General features: G+C 33.8%; 1 protein-coding gene and 2 long non-coding RNA genes across 7 annotated transcripts; 1 reads left to right on the forward strand and 2 right to left on the reverse strand.

Moving 5' to 3' along the window:
- Positions 1 to 3922: 3922 nt before the first annotated feature.
- LOC126875762 (uncharacterized) lies at positions 3923 to 9156 on the reverse strand. Its single transcript, XR_007693653.1, has 2 exons — positions 9000 to 9156; positions 3923 to 8851 (listed from the first exon to the last, which is right to left on the reverse strand). It is a non-coding gene; the product is annotated as an uncharacterized LOC126875762 (long non-coding RNA).
- Positions 9157 to 11577: 2421 nt separating this feature from the next.
- Positions 11578 to 23603, forward strand: LOC126875748 (omega-amidase NIT2-A-like). 4 transcript variants are annotated; one of them, XR_007693634.1, is made up of 6 exons: positions 11580 to 11706; positions 16344 to 16528; positions 16923 to 17091; positions 17366 to 18099; positions 18163 to 18369; positions 20508 to 20731. XR_007693634.1 is itself a non-coding variant. In XM_050638637.1 (4 exons), exons 2-4 carry the CDS (start codon positions 16445 to 16447, stop codon positions 23433 to 23435), a joined length of 285 nt encoding a protein of 94 aa, XP_050494594.1. In that variant the 5' UTR covers positions 11603 to 11706; positions 16344 to 16444; the 3' UTR covers positions 23436 to 23603. The 4 variants fall into 4 exon arrangements, 2 of the variants coding, with proteins under 2 accessions (XP_050494594.1, XP_050494593.1); XR_007693633.1 differs by having other exon boundaries at positions 11578 to 11706; positions 17366 to 18369; XM_050638637.1 differs by lacking the exons at positions 17366 to 18099; positions 18163 to 18369; positions 20508 to 20731 and adding an exon at positions 23404 to 23603 and having other exon boundaries at positions 11603 to 11706.
- Positions 12690 to 14976, reverse strand: LOC126875757 (uncharacterized). 2 transcript variants are annotated; one of them, XR_007693647.1, is made up of 2 exons: positions 14869 to 14976; positions 12690 to 13456 (listed from the first exon to the last, which is right to left on the reverse strand). It is a non-coding gene; the product is annotated as an uncharacterized LOC126875757 (long non-coding RNA). The 2 variants fall into 2 exon arrangements; XR_007693646.1 differs by lacking the exon at positions 14869 to 14976 and adding an exon at positions 13528 to 13905.
- Positions 23604 to 25448: the final 1845 nt, after the last annotated feature.

The following is a 25448-nucleotide window of genomic DNA, read 5'->3' on the forward strand; positions in this document are numbered from 1 at the left end:
GAACTCTCTGATAAAATTAAATGTTTTAAAGGAAAAGATAGCCAGATACCGAAACGTAATGAATTAGTCGAAGAAGAACAGAATAAATGGAGAAGTTTAGAAAAAATGATTACAGAAAAACTTGAAGAAGAAAAATCCCGTTAGGAAACAGCTGAAGACGAAGTGAGAAAGCTTTCCAAATATAACGAGCAACTTCTAAAAGATTATCAAGAAATCCATAAAAAAAGAAAAAAAAGAGAGAGAAAGGAAATACGCTGAGGTTGTTCATCATAATCACAGGTAAAGAATTAAACATGTACCTCAACTGAAAGATAAAATCAATCGACAGGATTTATATGCGAAGAACATAAGAACACAATATATAGAACAGCACAAGATGATCGAAAAATTGAGAGCAAAAGGAAAACGTGTGCATAATAAAGGTAAAGAGAACACATAATGTATCTCCACCAGGGGCGCATGATCCAAAATTAAATAATAAAATAAAAGGTTTTGTTACTGAAAAGTTAGAGAGATTTCATGACAACAAAAGCATTGCCTGTGCAGAGTGCAGTGTATCAATGTGCACTAAAAATGCAAGCAACGTGACGATTACTTTTAGAACACCACAAGCACCACGAAAACACAATCAAGACCAAACAAGATCAAGTTCAAAAGTGAAGTTACGTGAGCTTATTACTGCTAACGACCAAAAATTGAATTACGATCCCGAGCATCAACTCGCTGATCTTCAAGTAGAATGTTCCGACAAAGACAGGACGACACAAGAGTTCGAGAAGCACATAGAGGACATGAAGGAGGAAGTGCAAAAATTAGAATTGCAACTCGACGAGTTACAAAAAAAAAAAAAAACACACACGCACGTAAAAAGAGTTCAATCTTTTGGAATACAAATTGAAGAACTAACAATAAAATTAGAAGAAATAACATAAGTCACAAATATGAAGTTGACTTGCTGGAACAAAAAAAAAGGCCAAACTTAATTCATGTGTTAGTAATTCAATGGAGGAACGTGAAGCTGGAGCTAAAGATGCAAAAGAGATAAAATGTAGTTCTTGAACCACAAGGACAAATAATCTGCCCTTCAATGTGAACTAGACGAACTAAAGGATGAATATGAAAAAGTGGGTGATTTTGGATATAAATATGAAGAAGAAACTAATAAATTGAAACTGGATTTTGAAAAATAAGAAAAATGATCCTTGTCAATGAAAATAAATTTGAAATATTGCGTAGGGTAGAAATTGAAGGTAAAGTAAAAGATATGAACGAACAAAATAATTTTCTTAGAAAAGAACTGGAAAACATCCAAAAACTTTCCAAAGATGTTAATAATCGCTTACTCGAGGCGAACCAAGAATTAAAAGATTCACATAGAAAACACACTCTTATTTGAGAATTGAAAAAAAAGAAAAAAAAACATCAGGAAGAATTAGGTGATATAATAAAACTTCATGATGAAGAAAAATATAAACTGATACAGCATTGGTGTTCTGTAGAATGTCAAACTGCCATAAAGGGTTACATTGATGGAAAAGTGCAGTAAATATTTAAATAACAATCCATGACTTCTTAAGTAGTTGTAACAATCTTGATGTTTTACTATGGAACAACTAGATGAAGTGCACAGTGACATTAATAAAGTAGAATCATCGATAAAAGTAGATGTATCTTCTTCATTAATATCAGAATCAACGACTGATATTATAAAGAATGTGCATGATATTCCAGAAAATCAAAAAAAAAAAAATAAGTCACAGGAATGTACAGATAATACAATTCAAGATGGTTTAGTAGTAAATAAATGTGATGTAACAGATTTAAATAAAAACAAAAAAAAATTTTTAAAGTAAGGAAAGTAATGAGACAGAGAGCATAAAGAACGCTGCGATTAATGAAGTAGAACAAGAAATAATAAATAAGGACCCACAAATTGATGATCAATATAAAAAAAAAAAAAAGATGAGAAATTTCAAGAAGAGCAAGCAGAGAATACAACTGAGATTGGAGATCATTCAAGATATGCAGGTGACACATCTTTAGATAAAGAAAGTACGAACGATGTTGAAATATTTAATACAAATGAGGGTGAACAAAACATTGAGAAACACAACGTTTGTACAGTGTTAAATATAGATACAGTTAGTGTTACTAATGCTCAGTGTCAAGCATTAATTAAAACACTTGGTGAAACTTTTGATGATAAAGCCCAAACATTGCATCTCACGGATACAGACACAGATTTGTCTAAACTAGTTGATAGTAGTTCAGAAGTAATGGTACTGACAGTAGAAACTACTATATATTAATGATATGAATGAAAGTACGGAAAAAATATTGTTTTAACTGTACATGAAAAGGATGCTGTTGTAAATTCCAATGAAGAAAAAAAAAAATGTTTCTGCAGAACAAAAAGGAATGAAGAACGCTGAAATTGTAAATGAAGAATTTAATTCGATAGGTTAAGCACGAGAAAGTGATGGAACAATTATAGAAGTAATTTCAACAGAAATTGTGGCTCAAGAAGTTTCTGAAAATTGTAGCCAGAAATACAATTATGACATATTAAATCATACAAAGACAAGAAACGATTCTATAACTCCTATTACCTCAGGAGTAATTAGTGATCTAGAAACTGCAGATGACATTGATATTAAAGAAAAGAATAACAAGAAACAACAAATGGAAATGGCAAGATTGATCTTTTGATAGTTCACATAAAATTAATGTAGAAAAGAAAATTATTCATAATAAAATTGTCGTACTTATACATGTTGCTAATACAGAAGGAAGGAATAAATCTATAAGTGAAGCAGATAAAGTGCGCATAACTAACAAAAGAAGTGTCATTCAGGATATCTTTGATGATTGGGGCATTGAAAATGCAGAAGATGACAGTCAGTCGGTATCTAAAGCTCCAAATACTGTGGAAATTGAATTGAAAAGTTTACTAAATGACACAAAAACACGAATTATAGAGGAAAGCACAGTTGTACTGGTTGAAGAAGAAATTACATGCATGGAAAAAGAACCAGTTGTAGATGCTGAAAAGGCTTTAGAAGTTGCTAAACAAAACAAAGAAATGCAAGTATCAAAGGAACAACTGGATAACAATCAAACTATAAAGAAACAACAAGATAGTATAAAACCATTACTCAAAGACCACTAACTCATTCTATATCACAGGCTGTTAGAAAGTCTACAAAAGATTCAACACGTGATACTGCGCTATTTCGTCAAACTTAGCAAATTATCCCTATTAATCGTAGTCGAAATTTAACCAGCCAACAACCTTCACAGGTTGAAATAGCAAAAGCATATACCACGACGAAGAAGAACAAGTACAAGTCGAACCAGTCAGAGTCCAATTCCATCGCTCCATACTGAGGAAACACTAAGATTTTGGAGGACCAAAATCAATCTAAAGAGGGGGGTATGTGACATCAATCACATCTCAACCTACATCAGTGATAATACATCGACACCCGACCTTCGGACACTTTTGGACACATCACCACCTTATCATCATAGCATACACCAAGGCTGTGACGCACCTCCGTCCACATCAGAGATAGGATATGGACCCCCGACCTTCGGACACTTTTCTACATCATAACCTACACCTAGCCCCTCAACATCCTAAAACCAAAACGTATATAAACCGAGACTTCACCCAGCTCGGGCAGTTCTTGTTCCTCTTCTAGTTGCTGTACTCATACAACCCCTATTCTCCGGTTCGGTGTTATTTTGTAAGTGTTTATAATAAAGTTTTATAAAGGAAAATAAGTAGTTGGGTTACGACTCAGCCTTCTTACTACCACCCAAGTACCAACTTTACGTGACAGGAGCCGCCTCGGACCTAAGACTGATAATATAGGACTTGGGTTAAGTAGTAGAAAGGTAGTCGCGATACACTATGTGGTTTTTAATAGTTCTTACACACGGTGTGTACGCGAACCTTTCCCACCAAACTAGATTAAGAGTGGGGCCGCTCCACTGGGATACGTCGCAAGAGAGGGTAGGAGATCCGACCGGCCTTGGATACAGTGTCCGGCCGTGGGAGGGAGGAATCCGTCTTCAATGTCTCTGCCATGTACATAGCTTTGTTTCCCCCTCCTTCCATTGTGTCTAAGGCATGAGCCTGCTAGGTAAGCCTTACTGATGAGTCCACTAGCAGGCTCTGGACGAAACACACTATTTTTCTTCTTTTCCTCCGTCTTCCTTCATATATCCGTGATAATTGTAGGCTGCTGGCTGTAGATGTCGCTTGCCGGGGTGTAGTACTGCTGTATTTCCTTCTTATTTAGATGTCGTGGAAGAAACATCGGACTTTGGAAAAGTATGAGGCGCCGGGATTTGAACCCGGGATCCGAACGTTTGTACTCTATGGCGCTAACCACTGCGCTGCCGTCGTCCGACACTAGTTGGTTTCGAGTGGTGAGATTTGCGTTCTCGTGTGCCGCCACGAGAGGAAATCTCAGTGTGGGTGTGCTTTCTGAACGAAGAACGCGGATTCGTTGTTCACACTTTTCGTTAGGAAAGTGAGGGTGCCCATTGATTATAGCCAACGTTAATGAACGAAGATAGGAGGAGGAAGCCTCCTACCAACGTGGCTCGTGGGTGACATTGTTTATTGGAAAAATAACTATCCGCTTTCTCCGTTATTTGTAAGAGTGCGCAATAAACCTAAGTATTGTTCTAAGGACCATCCATAAACCGAAAACACTTACAGGGTTAGAGATTCCTTCAAGCTATTAAGATTACGTCAAAGGATTCAGTTTATAGTATATAGTATGTAGTAGATCAGTATATAGTATAAAGCTTCAGACGGCGCACGGACCATCGTACGCGCCGTAACATAGAGAGTTATAAGGATATACATAAAATATAATTAAACATCGCAAAAGTAACTTAATTAGAAATGACTAGAATGTATGATGTATAATATAATGAATTCAAATTGTCTAAAAAATATTACAAATTTATAGAGATTTTACTATAAAATGCTTTTAACAGAAGCTGATACAGTTATATAGCATTTTCAAGCATTTACGAACATTAATGTACGAATTTGAAATTAGCAATATTGAAGCGCGGTACTCGGAAAGACGAATGTACATGGATAATTGTATGCACCAATCAACGATACGGTTATAATTGCATGCTTGATAGAAAAATATCATCGTAAAATTGATATGATTTCATGGAAACGCGTCTAACTTGGTATCTCGAAAGTATCTTAAGCAAACTAATTAGCGTGCCTGTTATGTCTTTTAAAATGTAAATTAACATGTAACAAAGAAACCTTCATCAATTTGATTCGCTTCAAACTGCGCAAATAAGTAGTATAAATAATATTTGTGATAGATTTGGCATCAATTCCATGTTTCCTTTAATATTTGCCTTTAGAAAGTCCAATTCGTTTCACGATTATACAAATTACTAAAAAAATCTCTATATTAGTAATTTATTTATTTTGCATTAATCGTGACATGTTAGTTGCATTATGTTATATGTAAACTACCACAGAGGAAAAATGATAATCTTTCAGTTATTAGTTTTCTGATTTTAATGTCATTTTATGAGTACTTTAACACGAGGTACTTGTAAATGAAAACAACCAATTAGGTCTAAAAACATAAGCCTGTTACCAAGACTCTTATTAAATTGAACAAGCTTTTCAAAAATCGAACGTGTATATTAACGCGAACTTATTATTTGACTGATTTGACTGATTTGACTGACATCCGAAATTGGTGAGATCATATGAAATTTTGCTTTTCGCGGTTCGGTGTATAAGAACGCGTCACCGATTGCTCAACTTTCGATATAAAAAGCGGATCAAGTCTACCGGATTATCCTACAGACACGCATTAATTCGTAAGAGTTAGTCATCATCTGGATAATAATTATCTGAAGAAACTTTCAACGTGAAAATATAAAATTTTCATTGATTACATATTGCGTTCGCCATAATTGAAAAAATGGTAAACCTTCGATCTCATCTTTCTAATACACATTTTCTTTACCTCGTGATAAATAAATTCTTGGAAATTTAGGAAAATTTTCAGTGATCATTTTAAGGAATCTGACAAATTTCCAACGAGACTATGTGACACCGTTAGGTAAAAGTGATTCAAATGTAGTAGCGATATTAAACGAGAAATCTATAAAGGTGTCATTAGAAATTCTAAGAATGTCTCTGCATCTTTATCTTAGGTATTACGCCAATAGTTTTCATTACCGTGATGTAATATTTATCATGCTTATTTTGTACGTAAAACGAATCGTTGGAATATTCCCGAAGCTAACGAAGCATTTCCCAAAAGTTAAACCGAAGAAATTAACGCGAATAGTTAAGTGAAATTTTTCCATTAACTTGCTGACCAACCGGCAAATAAAAAATCATAAAAATTGTTTCAATGTGTTGAGGTCACGCATAACTTCTTTTTTCATTGACGATTACCAAACAGGTAAAATTTCGAAATTGTACGAAGGCCACGTGACCAGATCGTATTGGAATTTGAAGTGCATGGAAAAAGACAACTCGAAGTACAAACCTTGAGCTGTACTACTCGAAGTACAAACGTGAACTAATGGATGCAGAAAAGCAATTAACGCCAAACATCCGAACAGCATCTTGGAGCCCGTCATTGTTCTGAAATAAAAGAAGTGACGAATTAAAAAGACGCAGGACTAATAATAATAAAGGAAACTTAGTTCGTATTATAAATTGAATTTACATCAGAAAAGAAGCACGATCAAGCGAAACAGATCGTAGAAATGACAAATATCATCGATATACGTTTCAGTGTAATTTCACTTTTGAAAATTATTTAGTTTAATACGATCGTATTCATCGCTCTGAAACTTTCATTGTGCTGCAATTTGTGCTGCGTCTTTTTAATTTCTCTATCTTTCTGTGTTTTCGGAAAAATTACTTGAAAGATTAAGAATTGCTTGCCTTATTTTATTTTCGATTAGTTAGGATTTGATTATTCCAGGTAAGGTTTATTATTTATAACAGGTTTTATCACTTGTTTATTATTTAGGAGTTTGTTATTTTAGGATTAGTACCTTTTAGGATTTCTTATCCTTCGAGTTTCTGTTTCAGATATCTAGGTCTATTTCAAGATGTTTTATTACATTAGGATTATTTATTCGATTAAGATAATTTAAGAGTTTCACAATGTACAAAGAAATAATCGCGTGAAATTTAGATTTATGCTTTAAACGTATTAAACACGCGGTAATTTCAATGTCTATAGCCTCGAACGTGTTCTGATTAGTTGTGTCATTGTCTGTGACATTGAAATCACAAAAATCCATTGCAAGTGTGCTGTCATGCAATGTGGATGTAATTGGGTTTTTTGGGGTTAGGTTGGGGTTAGGTTGTATCATCTGATTTGTACAGTACTGTTTTAACGCAAGGACAGGAAAGTTATTATATATTTCCCGTCCATTATTTGAATCGTTGTGAAGTGTAACGAATTATATTCGATTCGAGGAGATGTTAATGAATTACCCATTTCATATGTAATTACATGGAAATAAAAATCATTGCAAAAATAATTGATCTAATGACAACGGAATTTCCAATATTTTTTTGTTTCGTCACGTCTTTTTCATAATATATCTTTTATAGGTACGTGATTTATTAATCGTTCGAATGGAAATAATTATTCGTATAATATTCAAATGATTCTAGCCATAAAATAAATTAAAACGATACCTGTAATGCAGTCTGCGTATGACGTCAACCTCGATCTATGCTTATACAAGAAATTTTATCAATCAATGACTAGATATACAATAATCAAATATTATAAAATTTCCTGAAAACCTTTAGGTGTTAATATTAAGGTGTTAATATCTTTAATATTTGCAAGTTATTGTTTAGCGCTAATTAGTTAGAATGTAACAAGTGGTGTACCAGAATTGAGATAATTAAGCCACACGAACAATCTTATTTAGATCTTTTTAATTTTTTAATTCTCTTTTGCTCTAATACTTCGTAAAATTAATCTTCATTAGCTACTACACTTCATAGAATAACAAGAGATAATTTTTCTTATATAACGTTTCATTCATAAAATCTATCATTAAAGTATATCTTCATAAAAATATCATTCCATACTAACGGTATATTTGGTGTCATACGAGATAACAGTTACCAGTGATGACATATGTAACTTTATAAAGATATCTCGTTTTATTATATATTAAAAGAATGTACTCATTGCTGCTATATTTCAGATGAAAAAAAGGTGGCAATGATTTTACAGTAAAATCGTTCGTTTACAACTGATTCATTTACATTTCATGATAATACTGTGCATTCTGAATATGCTATGATTTGGTTTAAAATAATAAATAGTCCATTCTTGCATACTATTGCTCCAGCTTTACTTGTATTATCGATATTGGTATAAATAGAAAGACAATTAATGTCGTTCGAGTCTATTTTCGGATCATTTATATTACGTTTAATCCATATAGTTATTATATGAGACATAGTATCGTAAAATTTGGAAGAATAAAACGTTCGTACAGGAAGTACATTTTATAAGAACTCCAACAAATCTGCGTGTGCACCTAAAATACAAACTGATAGTGATTGTTCATAAGTTTATATACATTATCTAATGTCAATCGAAGGTATCAATTCTTTTTCTCCATAAGAGTACTTCTTCATTTATATGTGTTCAAAAATACATGTGTTCAACCGTGAAGCATATGTCACCTACAACGAAAAAGAGTTTTCCTATACTTAATATTTCCTTTATATACCTATGAAAGTCTATTCTTCGCGTAGTATGAAATTATGAATAAATCTGGAATATTGTTCAATCTGAAAAGAAAAATAACTTATTGACATCATTCATTGATACGAGATTCAGAATGTTTGTTTTGTCTTGCAGAAAAAGAAGGCAGCCCTCCCTTTCTTTTAATGTGAAATAGAAAGCGAAAATTTGAAAACAGATTTTTTGGAAATTTACTTGCAAATATCGTTTTCAATATCGTGATTTTCTTCCCAATGGTACTGTACTTTCAAATTTTCCAGTATCCCTCTAAAAACAAAAAGTCGAACCTCGTTATTGTTAACGTAGGCATTACAAGGAAGCGAAGTATTAGAAAGCAGCTCCTTTTTATTATGGATTTCTCTATAATCATGTAAATAAGAAATTCCGGAAATTTTTTCCTCAAGAATTTAATTCTTGTGTTTTGATTGATAATTATTACACTGCATACTAACTTTTCGCATACTGTTCGCGTCTAACAGTTTCCTAATAATAACTACTTCAAAATTACATATGTTCTTGCACGAATTCAAAAGTACGTATGATACAATTACAATTGATTCTAAAATAATAATTATTTAAAGATATTAAGATACTAATTAAACGTTTCGCTGTATTTCAAAATCTGGAACAACAAATTTTTATTTATAAAAAATGAAACTGTCTTTATATATTCTTTGTCATGATGCTATTTCTTATTACCGTGTCGACATTTTTTAAAATTCATTTTGTTATCTCTACGCAATAGGAAAATTCATATACTGCTTAATATTTTTTGCATATTATCCATCCACCGCATGATATCTTCTGAAAAATCAAAATATTAATGTTATATTATTACAATGCTTCTTAAATATCAATTTTTGACAAATTTGAAATCCAATATATTTTGCACAATTATTATTTATCAAAAAATTCCAAGTTAGTAACTTTCTTTTCAAATGGCAAATAACATATACTTTGACTTACCTGTAAGTTTTTGTTCCTAATCATCATTTCCTCTTATAGAACACATCATTATTGTTCTCATAATTACTACCAGTGTCATAGATATTGTAGTGGCTACAACTGAATTAATAGAAAATGATAAATAACTGTGTATAACACTAACACATAATTGTGTATAACAATGACAGATAACTTTTACTTACATATCAGTCGATAAGGGATTACTGTGATATCCTGTTGATGTTTCTTAAGGCACTTGATTAGGTGCGATACGGTATCATTCCTTATGGTATACTGTAGATAAGTATTTTAGAAAATAACAAGAATAAATCTAAATTATTCAGAGGTTCCAGTTTCGGCTTAGACATAAATACAGGACCATTTGCAAAGAAGAAAGGGTGCGTTTCTACAGCCTCGTTATAGTAACCATGAATACCAATCTCTGAATTACTGGTTACTAAACATAAATATCCTATAAAATTTAATATATTTCTTTAATTTTTAATACATACATGAGTTAGTAGTTCTAAATTATGAATCATCCTACCTGTGATATTACACTTTTCCTTATAATATCATCACTCGAGTGAACAACATTAAGATCATGTAAACCATGTCATCCTATCTTACTGTGAAGATACTTAGTTATGTTATCTAACATTATAAAAATATCATCAAATTCAAGTCCTTTTATTCACATCACATGGCCACGACGATCTGGTTCTTCGTTATATAATGTTCTAAAATTTGTCGTATATATAGGATGTACAAACCGTGATATCAAGGTATCAGTTCTTCCTTCCCAAGGGACAGTTTCATTAAAATTCTGATAGAATTAAAAATTAATTATTAATATTCTAACAATCATATATGTTAAATACATTATAGTCAACGATATATACCTGAGCGAATGTAGGGGTGATTCCTTGATAATTATAAATGTCATCAGCCCACATCATTGTGCCACTTCTTTGTACTCCAGCCTCTAGATTAACAGCCTAAACAAACATACGAAATTTTATAGAAGCTGTACAAAATATAGTATATATGCGCAATATTGAAGCGTTCAAGGGGATATAAAGGTAATGTACATCACATACACGTGTACTCTCATGCAACAAAATACAATTAGATTTAATAGTATAAGCTCTTTTATTCATCATAAGAGATTGGAAATTTAAGTGTCTTACGAGGGTGAGTAAAAAGTTACCCGCTCTGTCGGTGTAGAATTTATTTTAAGCAATTGTCAAAAAAGACATACATCATTTTTTGACATAATCACTCGATTTCTGTATACACTTTGTCCATTTGCCGAAGGACCTTCGTATTTTCTCATTAAAAAATGTTTTGGGCTGAGCTGCGAACCACGAATGCATCGTCGTCTTCACCTTTTCATCAGCTTTTTCGGCATCCATCTCGCACAAACTTTTTAAAATCCAAATCTGTCGTGCACTATTGCATAAGCAGAGCCGTGGCTGATTTGCAAATGATTTGCCACATTATCCAGTGTCACTCGTCTATTCCATAGAGCATAAGTTCATGAGCACGTTCAATGTTGTCATCGTGGATGTGGACGGGTGTCCAGCTGTTTTTTCATAACACTTGTGCGATCTTCTTTGAACTTTTGTGCCCATTCAAACACACTTCGTGACAAAACACTTTCTCCATAATGTGCATTAAATCTTTGATAAATATAGGCATCAAACATAACCTCCGACCACAAGAAACGAATCACAGCATCCTGCACTGTTTTCCTGCAAATCACCATTGCAAAGCGCCATTACTCGCGCAACGGTCACAAACGAATTGACGTAACACAAAGAAACCTGCGCAGCAGCACTGAACAGATATTGACGTCATACGAAGAGTGCAGATGGATCAATACGGTCGACAGAAGTTTTATATATCTGGAGTGCGGATAAATTTTTACTGAGAGTCGTATAGGAATCTATAATCTGTAAGTACACCTTTGGCTGAATGGAAATTTCTCTTACATATAGTCAAAAATGCAGAAACTGTGTATTGAATTGGAAAGTGATAAAAAATAAGTGAAGTTTCGAGGTTGCATGTGATTGCATGAGTACACAGGACGTTTTTAGCGAATAAAAAATAATTTTGAAAGACACGAGACTTATCTTGTATTTTATGCACTCTCTGTGTCCGAATTTCCAGAAGCTCTCTATCTTATGAAGTGTTTTAGATTAGCCGGAAAATTTTGTACGTACATACAAGAAGTATACGATCTAAGTGGAATATTCCATTATTCTCTTGATACAACAGAAACGAAATTTACAGAACTTCTCAGAAAGTTGGTTTATTATTACCAAATTAATAGAATTAATATACGTTTATCATCTTTACATACCTAAGTCGTGGAGGTTTATCGTGCGTAAAAAATTAGTGTCGTTTCAAAGTTACATTTCGTACATTTTAAGCCTATAATTTGTAACGTACAAAACAATGTAAATTTGAGCTGTTTCTTATCTCCACAATAAGAAAATCCAACTTTACGTTTTTTACACAATGATATTTATGGAACAGTAATATCATATTATTGCATCGCTTGGAGAATGAAGTCAAGGTACGATGTGACCCTAGTGTAAACGCTGGGATACCCAGCTGTGCCACACTTATAAGCATAAGACACAATACCTATTAAATACGAGGTTAATTCATGTTGTATCAGCAGTGGTCCGCCACGGTCAGCCTGAAAGGATCGTTAAATTTTTAATCAAAGATACTGAAATATATCGATCGAATTGCATTGAAATTATACTTATATACAGTAATAATCTTCTATTGATTTGTGTATTGAAATACTCCAATTTATAACGTACATGTTATATGTATTTTGAGCAAAACTAAGATTAGAAGGAAATTAGATTAAATACCATAACGAGGTGTGAGAAGTGGGCAAAACTATTAAATTGTGTTTATCTATTATTTTTAATGTTTAAGACGTCGATTTGATGTTAATTCGAATTGACGTGTCTTCAGATACCGTATAGTTTGTAGTAACTCTGTAACTTAATTACCGTACAAGAATCCTCTCCACCCTGAGCATGTTCGGCGCATATTATACCATCAGTGATATCAGGTGCATTAGGAAATTTGGAATAAGCTATTTTGCATTCGGCGTTCTTAATCACTGGCATTTGTACTTCCATTAATGCATTAGGTCGTGGTCGTCCTACGAAGAAAATGAGAAAGATATTTAAGACTGGAACTGTTTAATTTTATTATAAAATTGATATCACTTGCTATATCTTAACGCTCCCCATCCAGCAACAAGGGGGTTATAGCCGACGAAGTTGCTCTTTCGTACAAATGGGATATACGTACCCTGAAAAATAAAAAAATAAATGAAAATGCAGGAAACGAATGACCAAAAGTATGAGAAAGAATTGTACACGCTTTATGACACAATATATGTGTACAGTAAGAAATTTCAGGATATGATACTTCAGTAATACTCAATAGCATATATATATATATATTTGAGGACTTACTCGAAAATGGCACCTCCTCCACCTATCTAAGAATGGCAATATTATGATTGTGTATGTTTTCTATTCCATCCATATGTGCACAATGTGCTGCGGTCAAAACATGCCTAGCCGATATCAGGGAACCTCCGCACTTCCATAGTGGTTTGTCTGGGTTTCGGGGATTACGAAAACCTAATGCAGCGATCCATGGCCAAGCGCCTAAAATGCAATAGTCATAGTTGTGAATATACATAATTTTTTCTCACATAACGAGTAACAACGATTATTACCTATTCGATATTCGATCATACAGCAGACGATAAGTACATACGTACAAATACTCTGAAATAGAGATTTGATAAAGACAGAAATTAAATTTTTATTCCAGTGGAATACAAATTATTAAATAATTCTATATAATTTCTATTTGAACTATACTGAACTATAAAGTTCAAACGTGTAATTTCTGCCCTAACAGTTTTTGATCTCTATCCATATTATTACTCCTATATCAATTTTTTATTTCAAGCAAAAAGATACTCTTCCTAACATGAAGTAAAAGAAAGAAATAATTCAAGTTAATAAGTAAAGTTACTACCGATAAAATCATAGCATTATTATTTAGTCTAATTGAAATGTACATTGATGTGCTGTTTAATGCCTTTAAAGTTCATTCTTTGCAGTAAATGGCTTATTATTAATCGGAAAGAAAGACATAAAACGTACCAAGCTGGTTTACCATCGACCACCCTGCTATGAGAGACGTTGCTAAAACCACAGTATGGTGGTCGCAAAGCCTTATACTTATACACAGTTTTTATTAAAATTTCTCTCTTCTCTTTGTTTGGATCGTTCGGACAGCAAACGATCGTAACATTGACCTGGTATCTGCACACTGATCGTCTATAAAAATCGGTGGCTGTACGGTACTGTATCTGCCATATTTCTTGCAGAGGTTTACATTTTCTGTAGTCAAGGCACCTGCCTTCTTGATTGTCCGGTGTGGTACATTCTGGATCAAACAATTTTAGAACATTTATACAGTTCAAAGATGCGTAAGAAAGCGACACCGATTACTCAACTTTCGAAGTAAAAAGCCGATCAAGTCCACCGGATTGCCCTACAGACACGTATTAATCCGTAAGAGTTAGTCATCATGTTGATAATAATTATCTAAAGAAACTTTTCACGTGAAAATATAAAATTTTAATTGATTAGATATTGTGTTAGCCATACTTAAGAAAGAAAATGAAAATGAATGAAATGAAAGAAAAGGACTACCTTCAACCTCATGTTTTAAATAAACACTTTGTCAGTTTTGCGGTAAATAAATTCTTAGGAATTCAGGACAGTTTTTAGTGAATCATTTTGTTTCGACCGTTCGCGGAGAGACGCGATCGCGAGATAGCACGTCAACGAGAGTTGTAAGTTCCCGTTACGATTAAATAATCGACGCCACGAACTGATCGATCCCCTTATTTCGATTATGATAATAAGGGTAGTTCAATGAAATTCCACAGAATTAACACAAATAAATTAATGTTTATTTCAACAACTTATTAACTAGAAAGATATAAATGGAACAAAAAAAATGTAACTGCGTTTTGGTTGATAAGTAATGCGCGACATACCACATGTGTTGACGGTTCGACTTCTCGAAAAGTTTTGAACGCCTTTCGATTTTTTTCGTTTTTTCTGGAAGGCGACCCCCACTACGTTCGGATCACGCCACATTCTTTTACTGCGAGGTAAAATACGGGCCACGAGTCGACGTTTCTGGAAGTCGCCCTGCTTAATGAACCATGCGCTTGCCACTACAATGTTTGTTTGCCGGGCAGACGCGACGATCCGTCTGCGACATTATAGTGTCGCGATCGATAGTTAAGAATATGACCTATGGTAAGCCGCATGGCGTAACATTCTCCCCCCGTTGAGAGGGTACCGATCAAACTAGCGAGGTGTGGTTGAAGTTCCCATCTTATTTCGGCTCGGTGGCTAGTTGTTCGGGTTTCTCGAGATCGGGTTGAATTGGCAGTGGGACAAGCCTTTTGACGCCCCGATCCAAAATGCTCTTTGCCGTCTGAACTGTAGCTGTGCGGATGACACCATCGGCGCCTGGATGAACCTTGATAACTCGGCCCAGAGGCCAATGCATGGAGGGAACGTTGTCCTCTCTGAGGATGACGATTGTGCCCTTTTGGATGCTGTGTCCACCCTTGCTCCATTTATTGCGGTTGGTTAGCTCGTTCAAATACTCCTTATGCCAGCGGTTCCAAAAATGTTGTTTAAGCTGTTGGATATGCTGCCATTTGGAGAGTCGGTTCGATGGAATGTCTCTGAAATCTCGATCACGTAAGCACATTAATGAATCGCCAATGAGGAAATGTCCGGGAGTGAGGGCTAGGAGATCATTTGGATCGGTGGAGATAGGAGTTAGCGGGCGGGAATTGAGGACTGCTTCTATTTCTATGATAAGAGTATTACGGTGTTAAGCTCATATGTTTCTGTTTCTCCACTCGCGCTGCGCCATAATATCCTTTGATATTTCCGATCCTCTGGTCGTACGAGGAATTGCCGATACATTTTCTCGATGTCGCCAGTGAGTACGTACTGATGAGCGCGGAATCTAATTAATATACAAAATAAATTTTGAATTGATTCGAGAATATAGGATTTCCCCATTTTCATGATTATCGTGATTTTTGTATAAATATATTTTTTAAGATACTAATAATTAGGTACTTATAAATTAATATTATCAATTATTTTGCATTTATAATTCCGTCTCTAGTATAAGTGTTAATTGAAAACTAACTTTATGTTTCAAAAAGTACTAGCAAAGTCGTTGAGTAACAAGCCACTGATGCTAACACAAATAGCATTGTCGTAATTAAATATTTCTAAATATTCATTTTTCATTTTGAACCTGTAGAAACAATTTATTATATATACTATTAGCTAAGTAATTGCATATTTAATTAAGTCGAAATATAAAACTTAGTTATTTTAATAATTTAAAAAATAAAAAACTGACAAACATTTCAATTTAATTTATGGTTGGAACAAAAGACAGTTATTTTTCATTAATTGAAATATTGCAATGCAGAGTACTTTCCAAAATACGCCGAGAGTATTCCTGATGGTGAAACGAGCGTTGCTTCGTCGAACGCAGCTAAAGAAAACAACATCTATGTAGTTGGTGGTACGATGCCTGAAATAGAGGGCGCTAAATTGTACAATACCTGTACTATTTGGGGTCCCGATGGAACTTTGATAGCAAGACACCGAAAGGTAAGTAATATATTCCTTTGTGGCTTTGAATTTGAAAATATTGGGGTGAAGAAAGTGACTCTATCTAGGAATAATTTAGGAATATACATATGTACATACGTATACTATAACCAATTCTATAATTTACGGTTTATAAAATACGTTATGATACGGGAAACGCCCATTTTTGTTGTAATGTGTAATATAAATTTTTCACATACTTAAAATATTATTATACTTATCTTTTCTCCTTTTTAAACATTATTAAATGATAAGATTTTTTAATAAAAGAAAGTGATAAAAACGCTGTCAGTTATTAAATAAAAAATAATTAAAGTTTAGGAGTTGGTAACTTTGATATTAAATTACAAAAGTTGCAGCAATAGAATTAGCGACTACATTTTTATGTTATTAGGTACATCTATTCGACATCGACATTCCTAATAAGATTACTTTTCGAGAGAGTGATTCACTCAGTCCTGGTAACTCCCTAACGACGTTCGATGTGAAGGGCTGCAAAATAGGTATTGGCATTTGCTATGATATTAGATTCGAGGAAATGGCACGCATTTATCGGAACAAAGGTACAGTAACTTAATCGATCAAAACTTAACTAGCAAAAAATTAAATATCCTTCTTAAATATATTCTATATAAAATTAATATAATCTGTAACTCCGTATAAAAAGAAGCTTAATTTAAAAAACCAGTATATTTGCTGAAAATGAAACAAATAAAAGAATTAAAAGCACAATAAGAGGACTGTCCTCGCATATTCAGAAATGATGGAATGTGAACCGTGCAACTACGAAGTTAATTGGTATTCGGTGGCTTCATATTTCCTGCTTCTCTGGGTTAGGTTGCCAAATGCTGATATATCCAGCGGCATTCAATATGACCACTGGACCACTGCACTGGTCATTACTTCAGCGTTTCAGAGCGAATGATAATCAATTATACGTTGCCTGCATATCACCGGCTCGTGTTCCTTAAGCAAGTTACGTCGCATGGGGACATACACAGTTGACCAATCCCTGGGGAAAGATTCTTTACGATTTGGAAACTCAAGAGAATATGGCAGTCACCGATATCAAAAAAAAAAAAAAAAAAAAAAAAAAAAACTGGCGAACCGTGTGTTACCACAACGAGACACGCGATGCTATTTGTCGCTTTAAATTGTGCCGCAACTCGTTTTTGAGATCTTTGCCAGGGGCGCGTTAAAACATGCAGAAAATATATTTCTGGCTTTTCTGGGGTTTAACTGAAATATGGCAAATAACGTTGTAAAACATATGTACTTATGACTTACAGAGTAATTGAGTGTACAAAATATATAGTATACAAAATAGCCAGCGATTTAGGGCTTTAAAAGATCAAAAGGAAAGAAAAGAAAAGAAAAGAAAAGAAAAGAAAAGAAGAAAGATAATATGTTGTGGCAGTCTAAGTCGATCTAAGAAAATAGATAAAGGGAGGGAGGGGCAAAGCTAGTTAATCTGGAAAGAATCCAAGCGTCAATTTCAAGCATTTACAGAGAATCAAGCGGGCTGGTTAAAGTCGTGAGTTGAGCAATTATCCCGCGTTAGGTTCAATCAGGTTAGTCCCACGCGAAATTGATCCAACCATGCGAAAACGAGTGTATTCTGATTTCTGTCGCAGATACTTCTGGCTAGTGCAGTACCTACACGGTGGTTGTTGAAATAGCCGCTTCTCATCTATTTTCCGCAGCGCGGACATCATCCTTTGATCCCTTACGACTAACGAAGTTTTCGAAGATGTATGGCAGTTTGAGATTCTACTTGAAAATGATCATGATTGCGGTCTGTGTGTCGTCTGCTCTTCTTTTTGTCCTTCCGTTAAAGACTGGTAAGTTGATACTGATTAATTATGCGATCGAAACCATATATAATGGCTACAAAAATGCCGCTAATATAATATTCCTTCTTTCTTGTATCTGTCTGCCTCTCAGGTCGTTTTACTAATTACAATAAGTAATTTCGACTTCTTTGCGCTCTCTTTTAACGCATTCGAGACCGAAAGAAATTCATATCAGTCAGTAGGCAAGGGTATAATATACATATTTTATATATAACTTATGTAGTAATGTAATATATATATATATAATAATTCTATATTGAAAAAAATATGAAATTAACATGATATATACATTACTACATAAGTTATATATAAAATATGTATATTATACCCTTGCCTACTGACTGATATGAATTTCTTTCGGTCTCGAATGCGTTAAAAGGGAGCGCAAAGAAGTCGAAATTACTTATTGTAATTAGTAAAACGACCTGAGAGGCAGACAGATACAAGAAAGAAGGAATATTATATTAGCGGCATTTTTGTAGCCATTATATAGGGTTTCGATCGCATAATTAATCAGTATCAACTTACCAGTCTTTAACGGAAGGACAAAAAGAAGAGCAGACGGCACACAGACCGCAATCATGATCATTTTCAAGTAGAATCTCAAACTGCCGTACATCTTCGAAAACTTCGTTAGTCGTAAGGGATCAAAGGATGATGTCCGCGCTGCGGAAAATAGATGAGAAGCGGCTATTTCAACAACCACCGTGTAGGTACTGCACTAGCCAGAAGTATCTGCGACAGAAATCAGAATACACTCGTTTTCGCATGGTTGGATCAATTTCGCGTGGGACTAACCTGATTGAACCTAACGCGGGATAATTGCTCAACTCACGACTTTAACCAGCCCGCTTGATTCTCTGTAAATGCTTGAAATTGACGCTTGGATTCTTTCCAGATTAACTAGCTTTGCCCCTCCCTCCCTTTATCTATTTTCTTAGATCGACTTAGACTGCCACAACATATTATCTTTCTTCTTTTCTTTTCTTTTCTTTCCTTTTGATCTTTTAAAGCCCTAAATCGCTGGCTATTTTGTATACTATATATTTTGTACACTCAATTACTCTGTAAGTCATAAGTACATATGTTTTACAACGTTATTTGTCATATTTCAGTTAAACCCCAGAAAAGCCAGAAATATATTTTCAGCATGTTTTAACGCGCCCCTGGCAAAGATCTCAAAAACGAGTTGCGGCACAATTTAAAGCGACAAATAGCATCGCGTGTCTCGTTGTAGTAACACACGGTTCGCCAGCTTTTTAAAAGCGCTCTCCGTCTGCTTTTTCCTCTCTTCCCTGTCTCTTCGTTTTTCCTTAACAAGCGAAACCATTTTCGCGAGGACGAGAGTACGGAAATGACGTACTGGCAATTTTGTTTTGTGATAATACAAGCAGCTCGGTTTCAGTGAATTAAACTTGACCCCAAGCTTCTACTTATCTATCTTCCTTTCCTTTATTTTCCCTTCTATATCGGTTTTGCGGTTTTCCACATTTCCATCACAATAAACCATGTTTTTTCTCGATTTTACATGTTAGCCAATGATTCACGGCAAAAGCGTCGACTGTAAAAATATTTGTAGTTGCAATAGCAACAAGTATGTTTTCTCAAATAGAAAATATTGGGAGCGTACACGCTGGCAAAACAATTCATGAATAGCTCGTCCTCTGCTTGTTATTTGTTTCGATACTGTTAGCAAACAAATTCATGAAACATACTGGTATAGCGTAAAATGAACATAAAAGTTTTGCGTACACTTGAGAGCTGAACTTTGGTTGTTATACGTATATTATACATATACGCATACAGTTATGTATATGTATATATATATATATAGAAAATTCCTTAGAACTTTGAGCTTAATAACATATTAAAATCATTAACATTAAGGAGGTGAACTTTACTTACCAATTACCAAAGTTTCTTCCGCCAAATAATACATAAAAATTGAATAAGATAATGTAACTAGTTTTAACTTTTTTTTGTGTTATAATTTGAATCACTCGATTTATCCGACTGAGGATGGTCGATCGCAATCTCAATTTATACGTATTCTCATCGCATGAAATAGATCACATGAGGGATTTTCAAAAGTCGATGGAATATTAATCGCGATTAATTATTTGTAGGTGTATTCTGTGCGGCTAAAGCAGTCACCTAATGAATTATTGAGTACCAGGAATGTTAGCGGTAAACAGGATTGCGGCTATGAATGATTCTCTAATGTCTATATTAGAGATGAATTTGATAATTTATCCTCATAATATGCAATCCGCTTTTAAGTGGAAATCATAATTAACAATTTCTGTTTGATTAAATATGAAGAGCAGATAAATCGATACGCTTAAATCAATATTAGAATTTCTTAACATTTTTATCAAATATTTTAGCACTGTAAAAGCGTCGTAGTAGAGAAATATTAGGTTGTTCCAAAAGTTTCTTTCGTTTTATAAGAAAGTAATAGATGTACAACATTTTTCGTTTTATATTATTTTATTGAATTACGTGTGATCCACCTTTTTCCAATTTAATGTAAAATAATATAGAATAACATAAAACAAAATATGTTGTGCATCTGTCATTTCTTTATAAAACGAAAGAAACTTGGGACAACCTAATAGGAATTTACTTTTATTATCCATTATAAAAATGGATTGTTAATCCTCTAGGAGATACGAACAATATAATTGCAATTAATAAGGAATAAGCTAGCATAACTTAAACCAGCTTTTGCAGAAAGCTATTAGCTGAAGATGTTTATTAAACAATGACAACATGAATTTTCTTAAGTACCCCATTTGGTACTTAATCTACTTCGTAAGTACTGTGTGTCCTAGCCTTCAAAGGATGCAATTTTAACCAGAATGTTTCACATTACTTACCCGTATTATTTCCTTGTAATATAATTTATATTTACATTATCTACGTTACGTTACATTCTACGCGTTAATGTAATGTGATTTTTATTTCTAATCGAAGTTATTCAAACTTTGTAGTATCTCAATAAAAAATTAACAGCCTGCAAAAACTTCACAGAAGCATTAGTATCTTCGAAACTATTTAATTCAAATGGCTAATATTCTTTAACAATATGCACTCGACGACGTTTATCGAGAGAAGTATGTGGCGTAATAGTTAAACTTTCAATTCATATACATATATCGTTTATGAAAAAGTAGTCATTCTGCTTTTGTGATCTGTGACACACTATAAATTCTCATAAGCTAACTAACGCGTAATCTTCTGTAACGTATTAATATAATATAGGTATGTATATCTCGACTTTGAGCAACCAATTGGTGCTAAATAAGCTTTAGTACATACTTCTTACACGTAACAAAAGACCAGTTAACATCTCTGCTCTTAAAAGAAAAACGAAAGATGCTCTGAAAAGCTGCAGAGTTCAGGTCGAATAACACCAGCTCAGATAAATGACCCTCTAACTTACCTTTGTCCTCATCGACGTCAGTGATTTTAAAGCTAGTTATAAAGTGCACTTCTCAGCCAGCGTCCACGGCAGTCAATATTATTTAACGGGTCTTAACGCGATGTAAAAAGGGAAAAAGGAGGAAAGAGGGAACAGGGAAGCAAAGAGAAGAAACGAATTTTTCATTTTCTCGAAACTGGATCAAATTTCAGGCTGCTCGCCAAAGAGTCTGTAGCTAACGAGACAAGATTGGACAAACCACGCTTTAAAATTGCCACAGAACTATAATAATTCTCGAAATCAATACGATTCGTCGATCCATCGCCTGATTAAAAAATGAGATAGGATGAAGCTCACTAGTCGGCCTTTGAACTTTCAATAGCGCTTACGGCTCGTATACTCTAGTTTGAATGCTACAATGTAAGCCAAGTCAGCTGTAACTAGCGTTCGCGTGATTGTCGCTATCTATTATTCACGCGTTACACGTTCACCAGACAAACGCGTCTACCGGTTGACATTGTTTTCTGTCCTGAGTTTCAAAGCAATTATGTTGCTTCGTGTAATCAAATCTTGCCAAACTAACGATAAGTTCTTGTTTGACCTTACACAGTTATTAAAACTATACAAGTTAAACCAATCTAGCCTAAACAAGTAATGTCGTTATATATTCTTTTTTAAATCTATATATTGTTTAATAAATCGTGGTTAGGATATAGTAGTTGACAAAAATATTCGGATAAATATATTTGTAGAAACATTTTAGGAGTGTATTATGCATAGTGGCACTATTTAATACTGTACTGTGACTATCATGGTCGTGTTGGTATTATTCGAAACTAATCTGAAAATCTGTATGGAATTTGTAAGATATTTAGTACGAGTACTGTGCATTACTGATATGTACACAACCGAGACGAGATAACGAAGGTACTGCTCTCCATCGTTCATCGCTACGCGTTGCTAATAGCAACGTATAATGCATATATATCTCGCAAAGACCATAAAAGTACCCAATGGAACCACGTTTAATATTTGATAATAATGTCCCATTACAGTTTCGTCATTTTCAATTAATTAAACACGACCCTCTCTTTAAAAATTAGAAGATAAAATACGTAATACAAATCTACTCGAAATCTTTTAAACCTTACGGACGACTACTTATGGTCTTTAAAAGCAGCAGGGATTAGCAGAATATTAACTGCGGATTTTTCTTGGACCGCAGCATGCAATATGAAATATGGTTATTAAAATGTACACTGAAAATTTCATATCCATAAGATACTCGTGCTTGTAGAACCTTGAAAATGAATTCTTAACCCAAATAGTCGACCGCGATACTCGAGAAATTTTGTGAAGCTGACGTCAATACCAATATGTACCGTCGTTGTGCTATTATTTCGTGATAAACCGTATTGATTGCACTTCCATTCACGGAATTAATTTTTCCACACAAAAAGTGATAACGATAATCGAAAAAAGAAAAATATACTACCACATTTCGTATCAGCATACACAAGCGCACTCGATTTTACACGAGTATACAATTTGCAAATTCGACGGAACGATCGGATTTAATTATTTTTTCGATATTTCAGGCATCAAGTTCTATTTACACATCGAACGTTGAAATACGGCGAAATACAAAATGTACAAACCACTCTGGACATTAATTAACTTTAAACGTTATTGATTAATTAAAGAAACCAACCATTGTGTTGATTTTTACATTTTGAAAAATTGTTATCCACTTTTGCTTTGTTTAAAAATTGAAAAAAAATACTTTTATTGTAAGTCACGAGTATCTCTTTTATTTATTTAAACTTTAGATCAAATATTACAATTTATAAATATATCATTTATTTAGATATACTTGTAATATCTGTTTTATAAGTTTGTACAACCATTTATCTATTTATCTATTTTATTTGCACATAATCTTTATAGACTGATTTTGTAAAGAATAAAAAATTGTGATTCTATTTAAAAACGATCGTGTCAGACTCAAGTGATAAGCGATATATATTTCAGCGATATATATTTCAGCGATATATATATATTCAGATTTCACCATCACATAAACGGTGCTATTGGAAACGTTTCACAATAGACGTCTTATAAGCGCCTGCGATGTCCGTCATATGTAAAGCTATACCACTGAATCACGGCCGCCATTTAGTGATTAAGGTCGATCACTTAGAGTTGTTAATCCGACATAATGGCGAGCAATACATCGAAGACATTATTGGAAACACAGTTACAGTTCAATTTCATTGAGCTTATTTGCAAATAAATGTGTACAATATATTTTAGAGGTTTTAAATATTATTGCTGACTAAACTTCGCATCTACGCATCATCTTTCTTTAACTTTTTTTGCATTTTCTTATCGACGCATGAAGACGAAATGCGTAAATTTTATTATTTATTTAAACATTACTATATTGTGCTCAAAGTAGCGGAATATCGTTCTATTATCAATATATGAAGAACTAAAAGAATTAAAAAAGAATTAAAAAAATATGTAGTTCAATCAATACTTCGTGTATTTTTCTATCTCCACAAGACAATATCCGGACCAGTTACGCTTACAGTATCAACAAAAATTTGTCCAGCCATACGGAATAAGTCGTACTCAGTAGTTTAAAAGTATTAACCGCACAAACTCCAGAAACACTTTTGAAGTAACTTTCGAACCAATAAATCCCCGAACTAAGAACTGTCATATTTCGTCTCTATTTATCGAATATTGTGAGAAAATGCAAAAAAAAGAAGTTAAATAGAAAAAGTACTTGGAAACTTAAAAGAAAAAATCTCGAAAAATCTCTTAATACTTTTTACTGTCGTCTTGAGACGCACCATGTGTTAAGCTTCTTCGTAGTTACAACTTTTACCGCAGATGTAACGAACTAACAAATGCTTCGAATGGCGCGCGCGCGTCAACGCCTACACTTAAATTTTAAATAAATGTTTTTAAATAAATGTTTAAAATAATACATTAAATGTATTAACTTTCTTGCGCAATTTCATTTAATTTCTTACGATATGGAGGGTTTAATTACGTTTAAGATATCTATTTGAATTTTTTAAATTCGAAGTTTTTTAAAAAATTACCTTAAACTTTATAAAATTAAATCGTTTTTCCACTTTGTTGTATCATAAAATAGTTACTTAAATTCAAACCTTACCGTCGTCTTGAAATATTCTATATTTTCCTCGTCTTAAAAAATCTCCCTACAGAAAGAATAAAGAAGAATAAAATCCCATACGTTAAATTTCGCGTGATTGATGGAATACATAACGATAACGAGAACTAACTAGCGACAACAAGCAACCATTAGCAAGGACAACTGGCGACTATAACCGTCGTCTCTATGATGTATGGCGACTAAGGAGAACAGCCAGCAACTACGGATGACATGTAACAACCAACTGCCCCACTTCTAAAAGGCAACTAACTTGCAAACCCTTTGATGGTTTCTGTAGCGTGATATACCCCTTGAACGTGGTTAAAGAATGTGGTCGCCGCTGGACGGCGGTTTGACAGCAGAGCGATCTCGCCAATTCAAAGCTTGACATTACAAACTACCGAGAATCATTAGGCTCGTTATCGAGCATCTAGCTTTCAAAAGGTGCTTTATCAT

The sequence above is a fragment of the Bombus huntii genome, unplaced genomic scaffold (genome assembly GCF_024542735.1).
Source record: "Bombus huntii isolate Logan2020A unplaced genomic scaffold, iyBomHunt1.1 ctg00000057.1, whole genome shotgun sequence".
NCBI classification, from domain to species: domain Eukaryota; kingdom Metazoa; phylum Arthropoda; class Insecta; order Hymenoptera; family Apidae; genus Bombus; species Bombus huntii.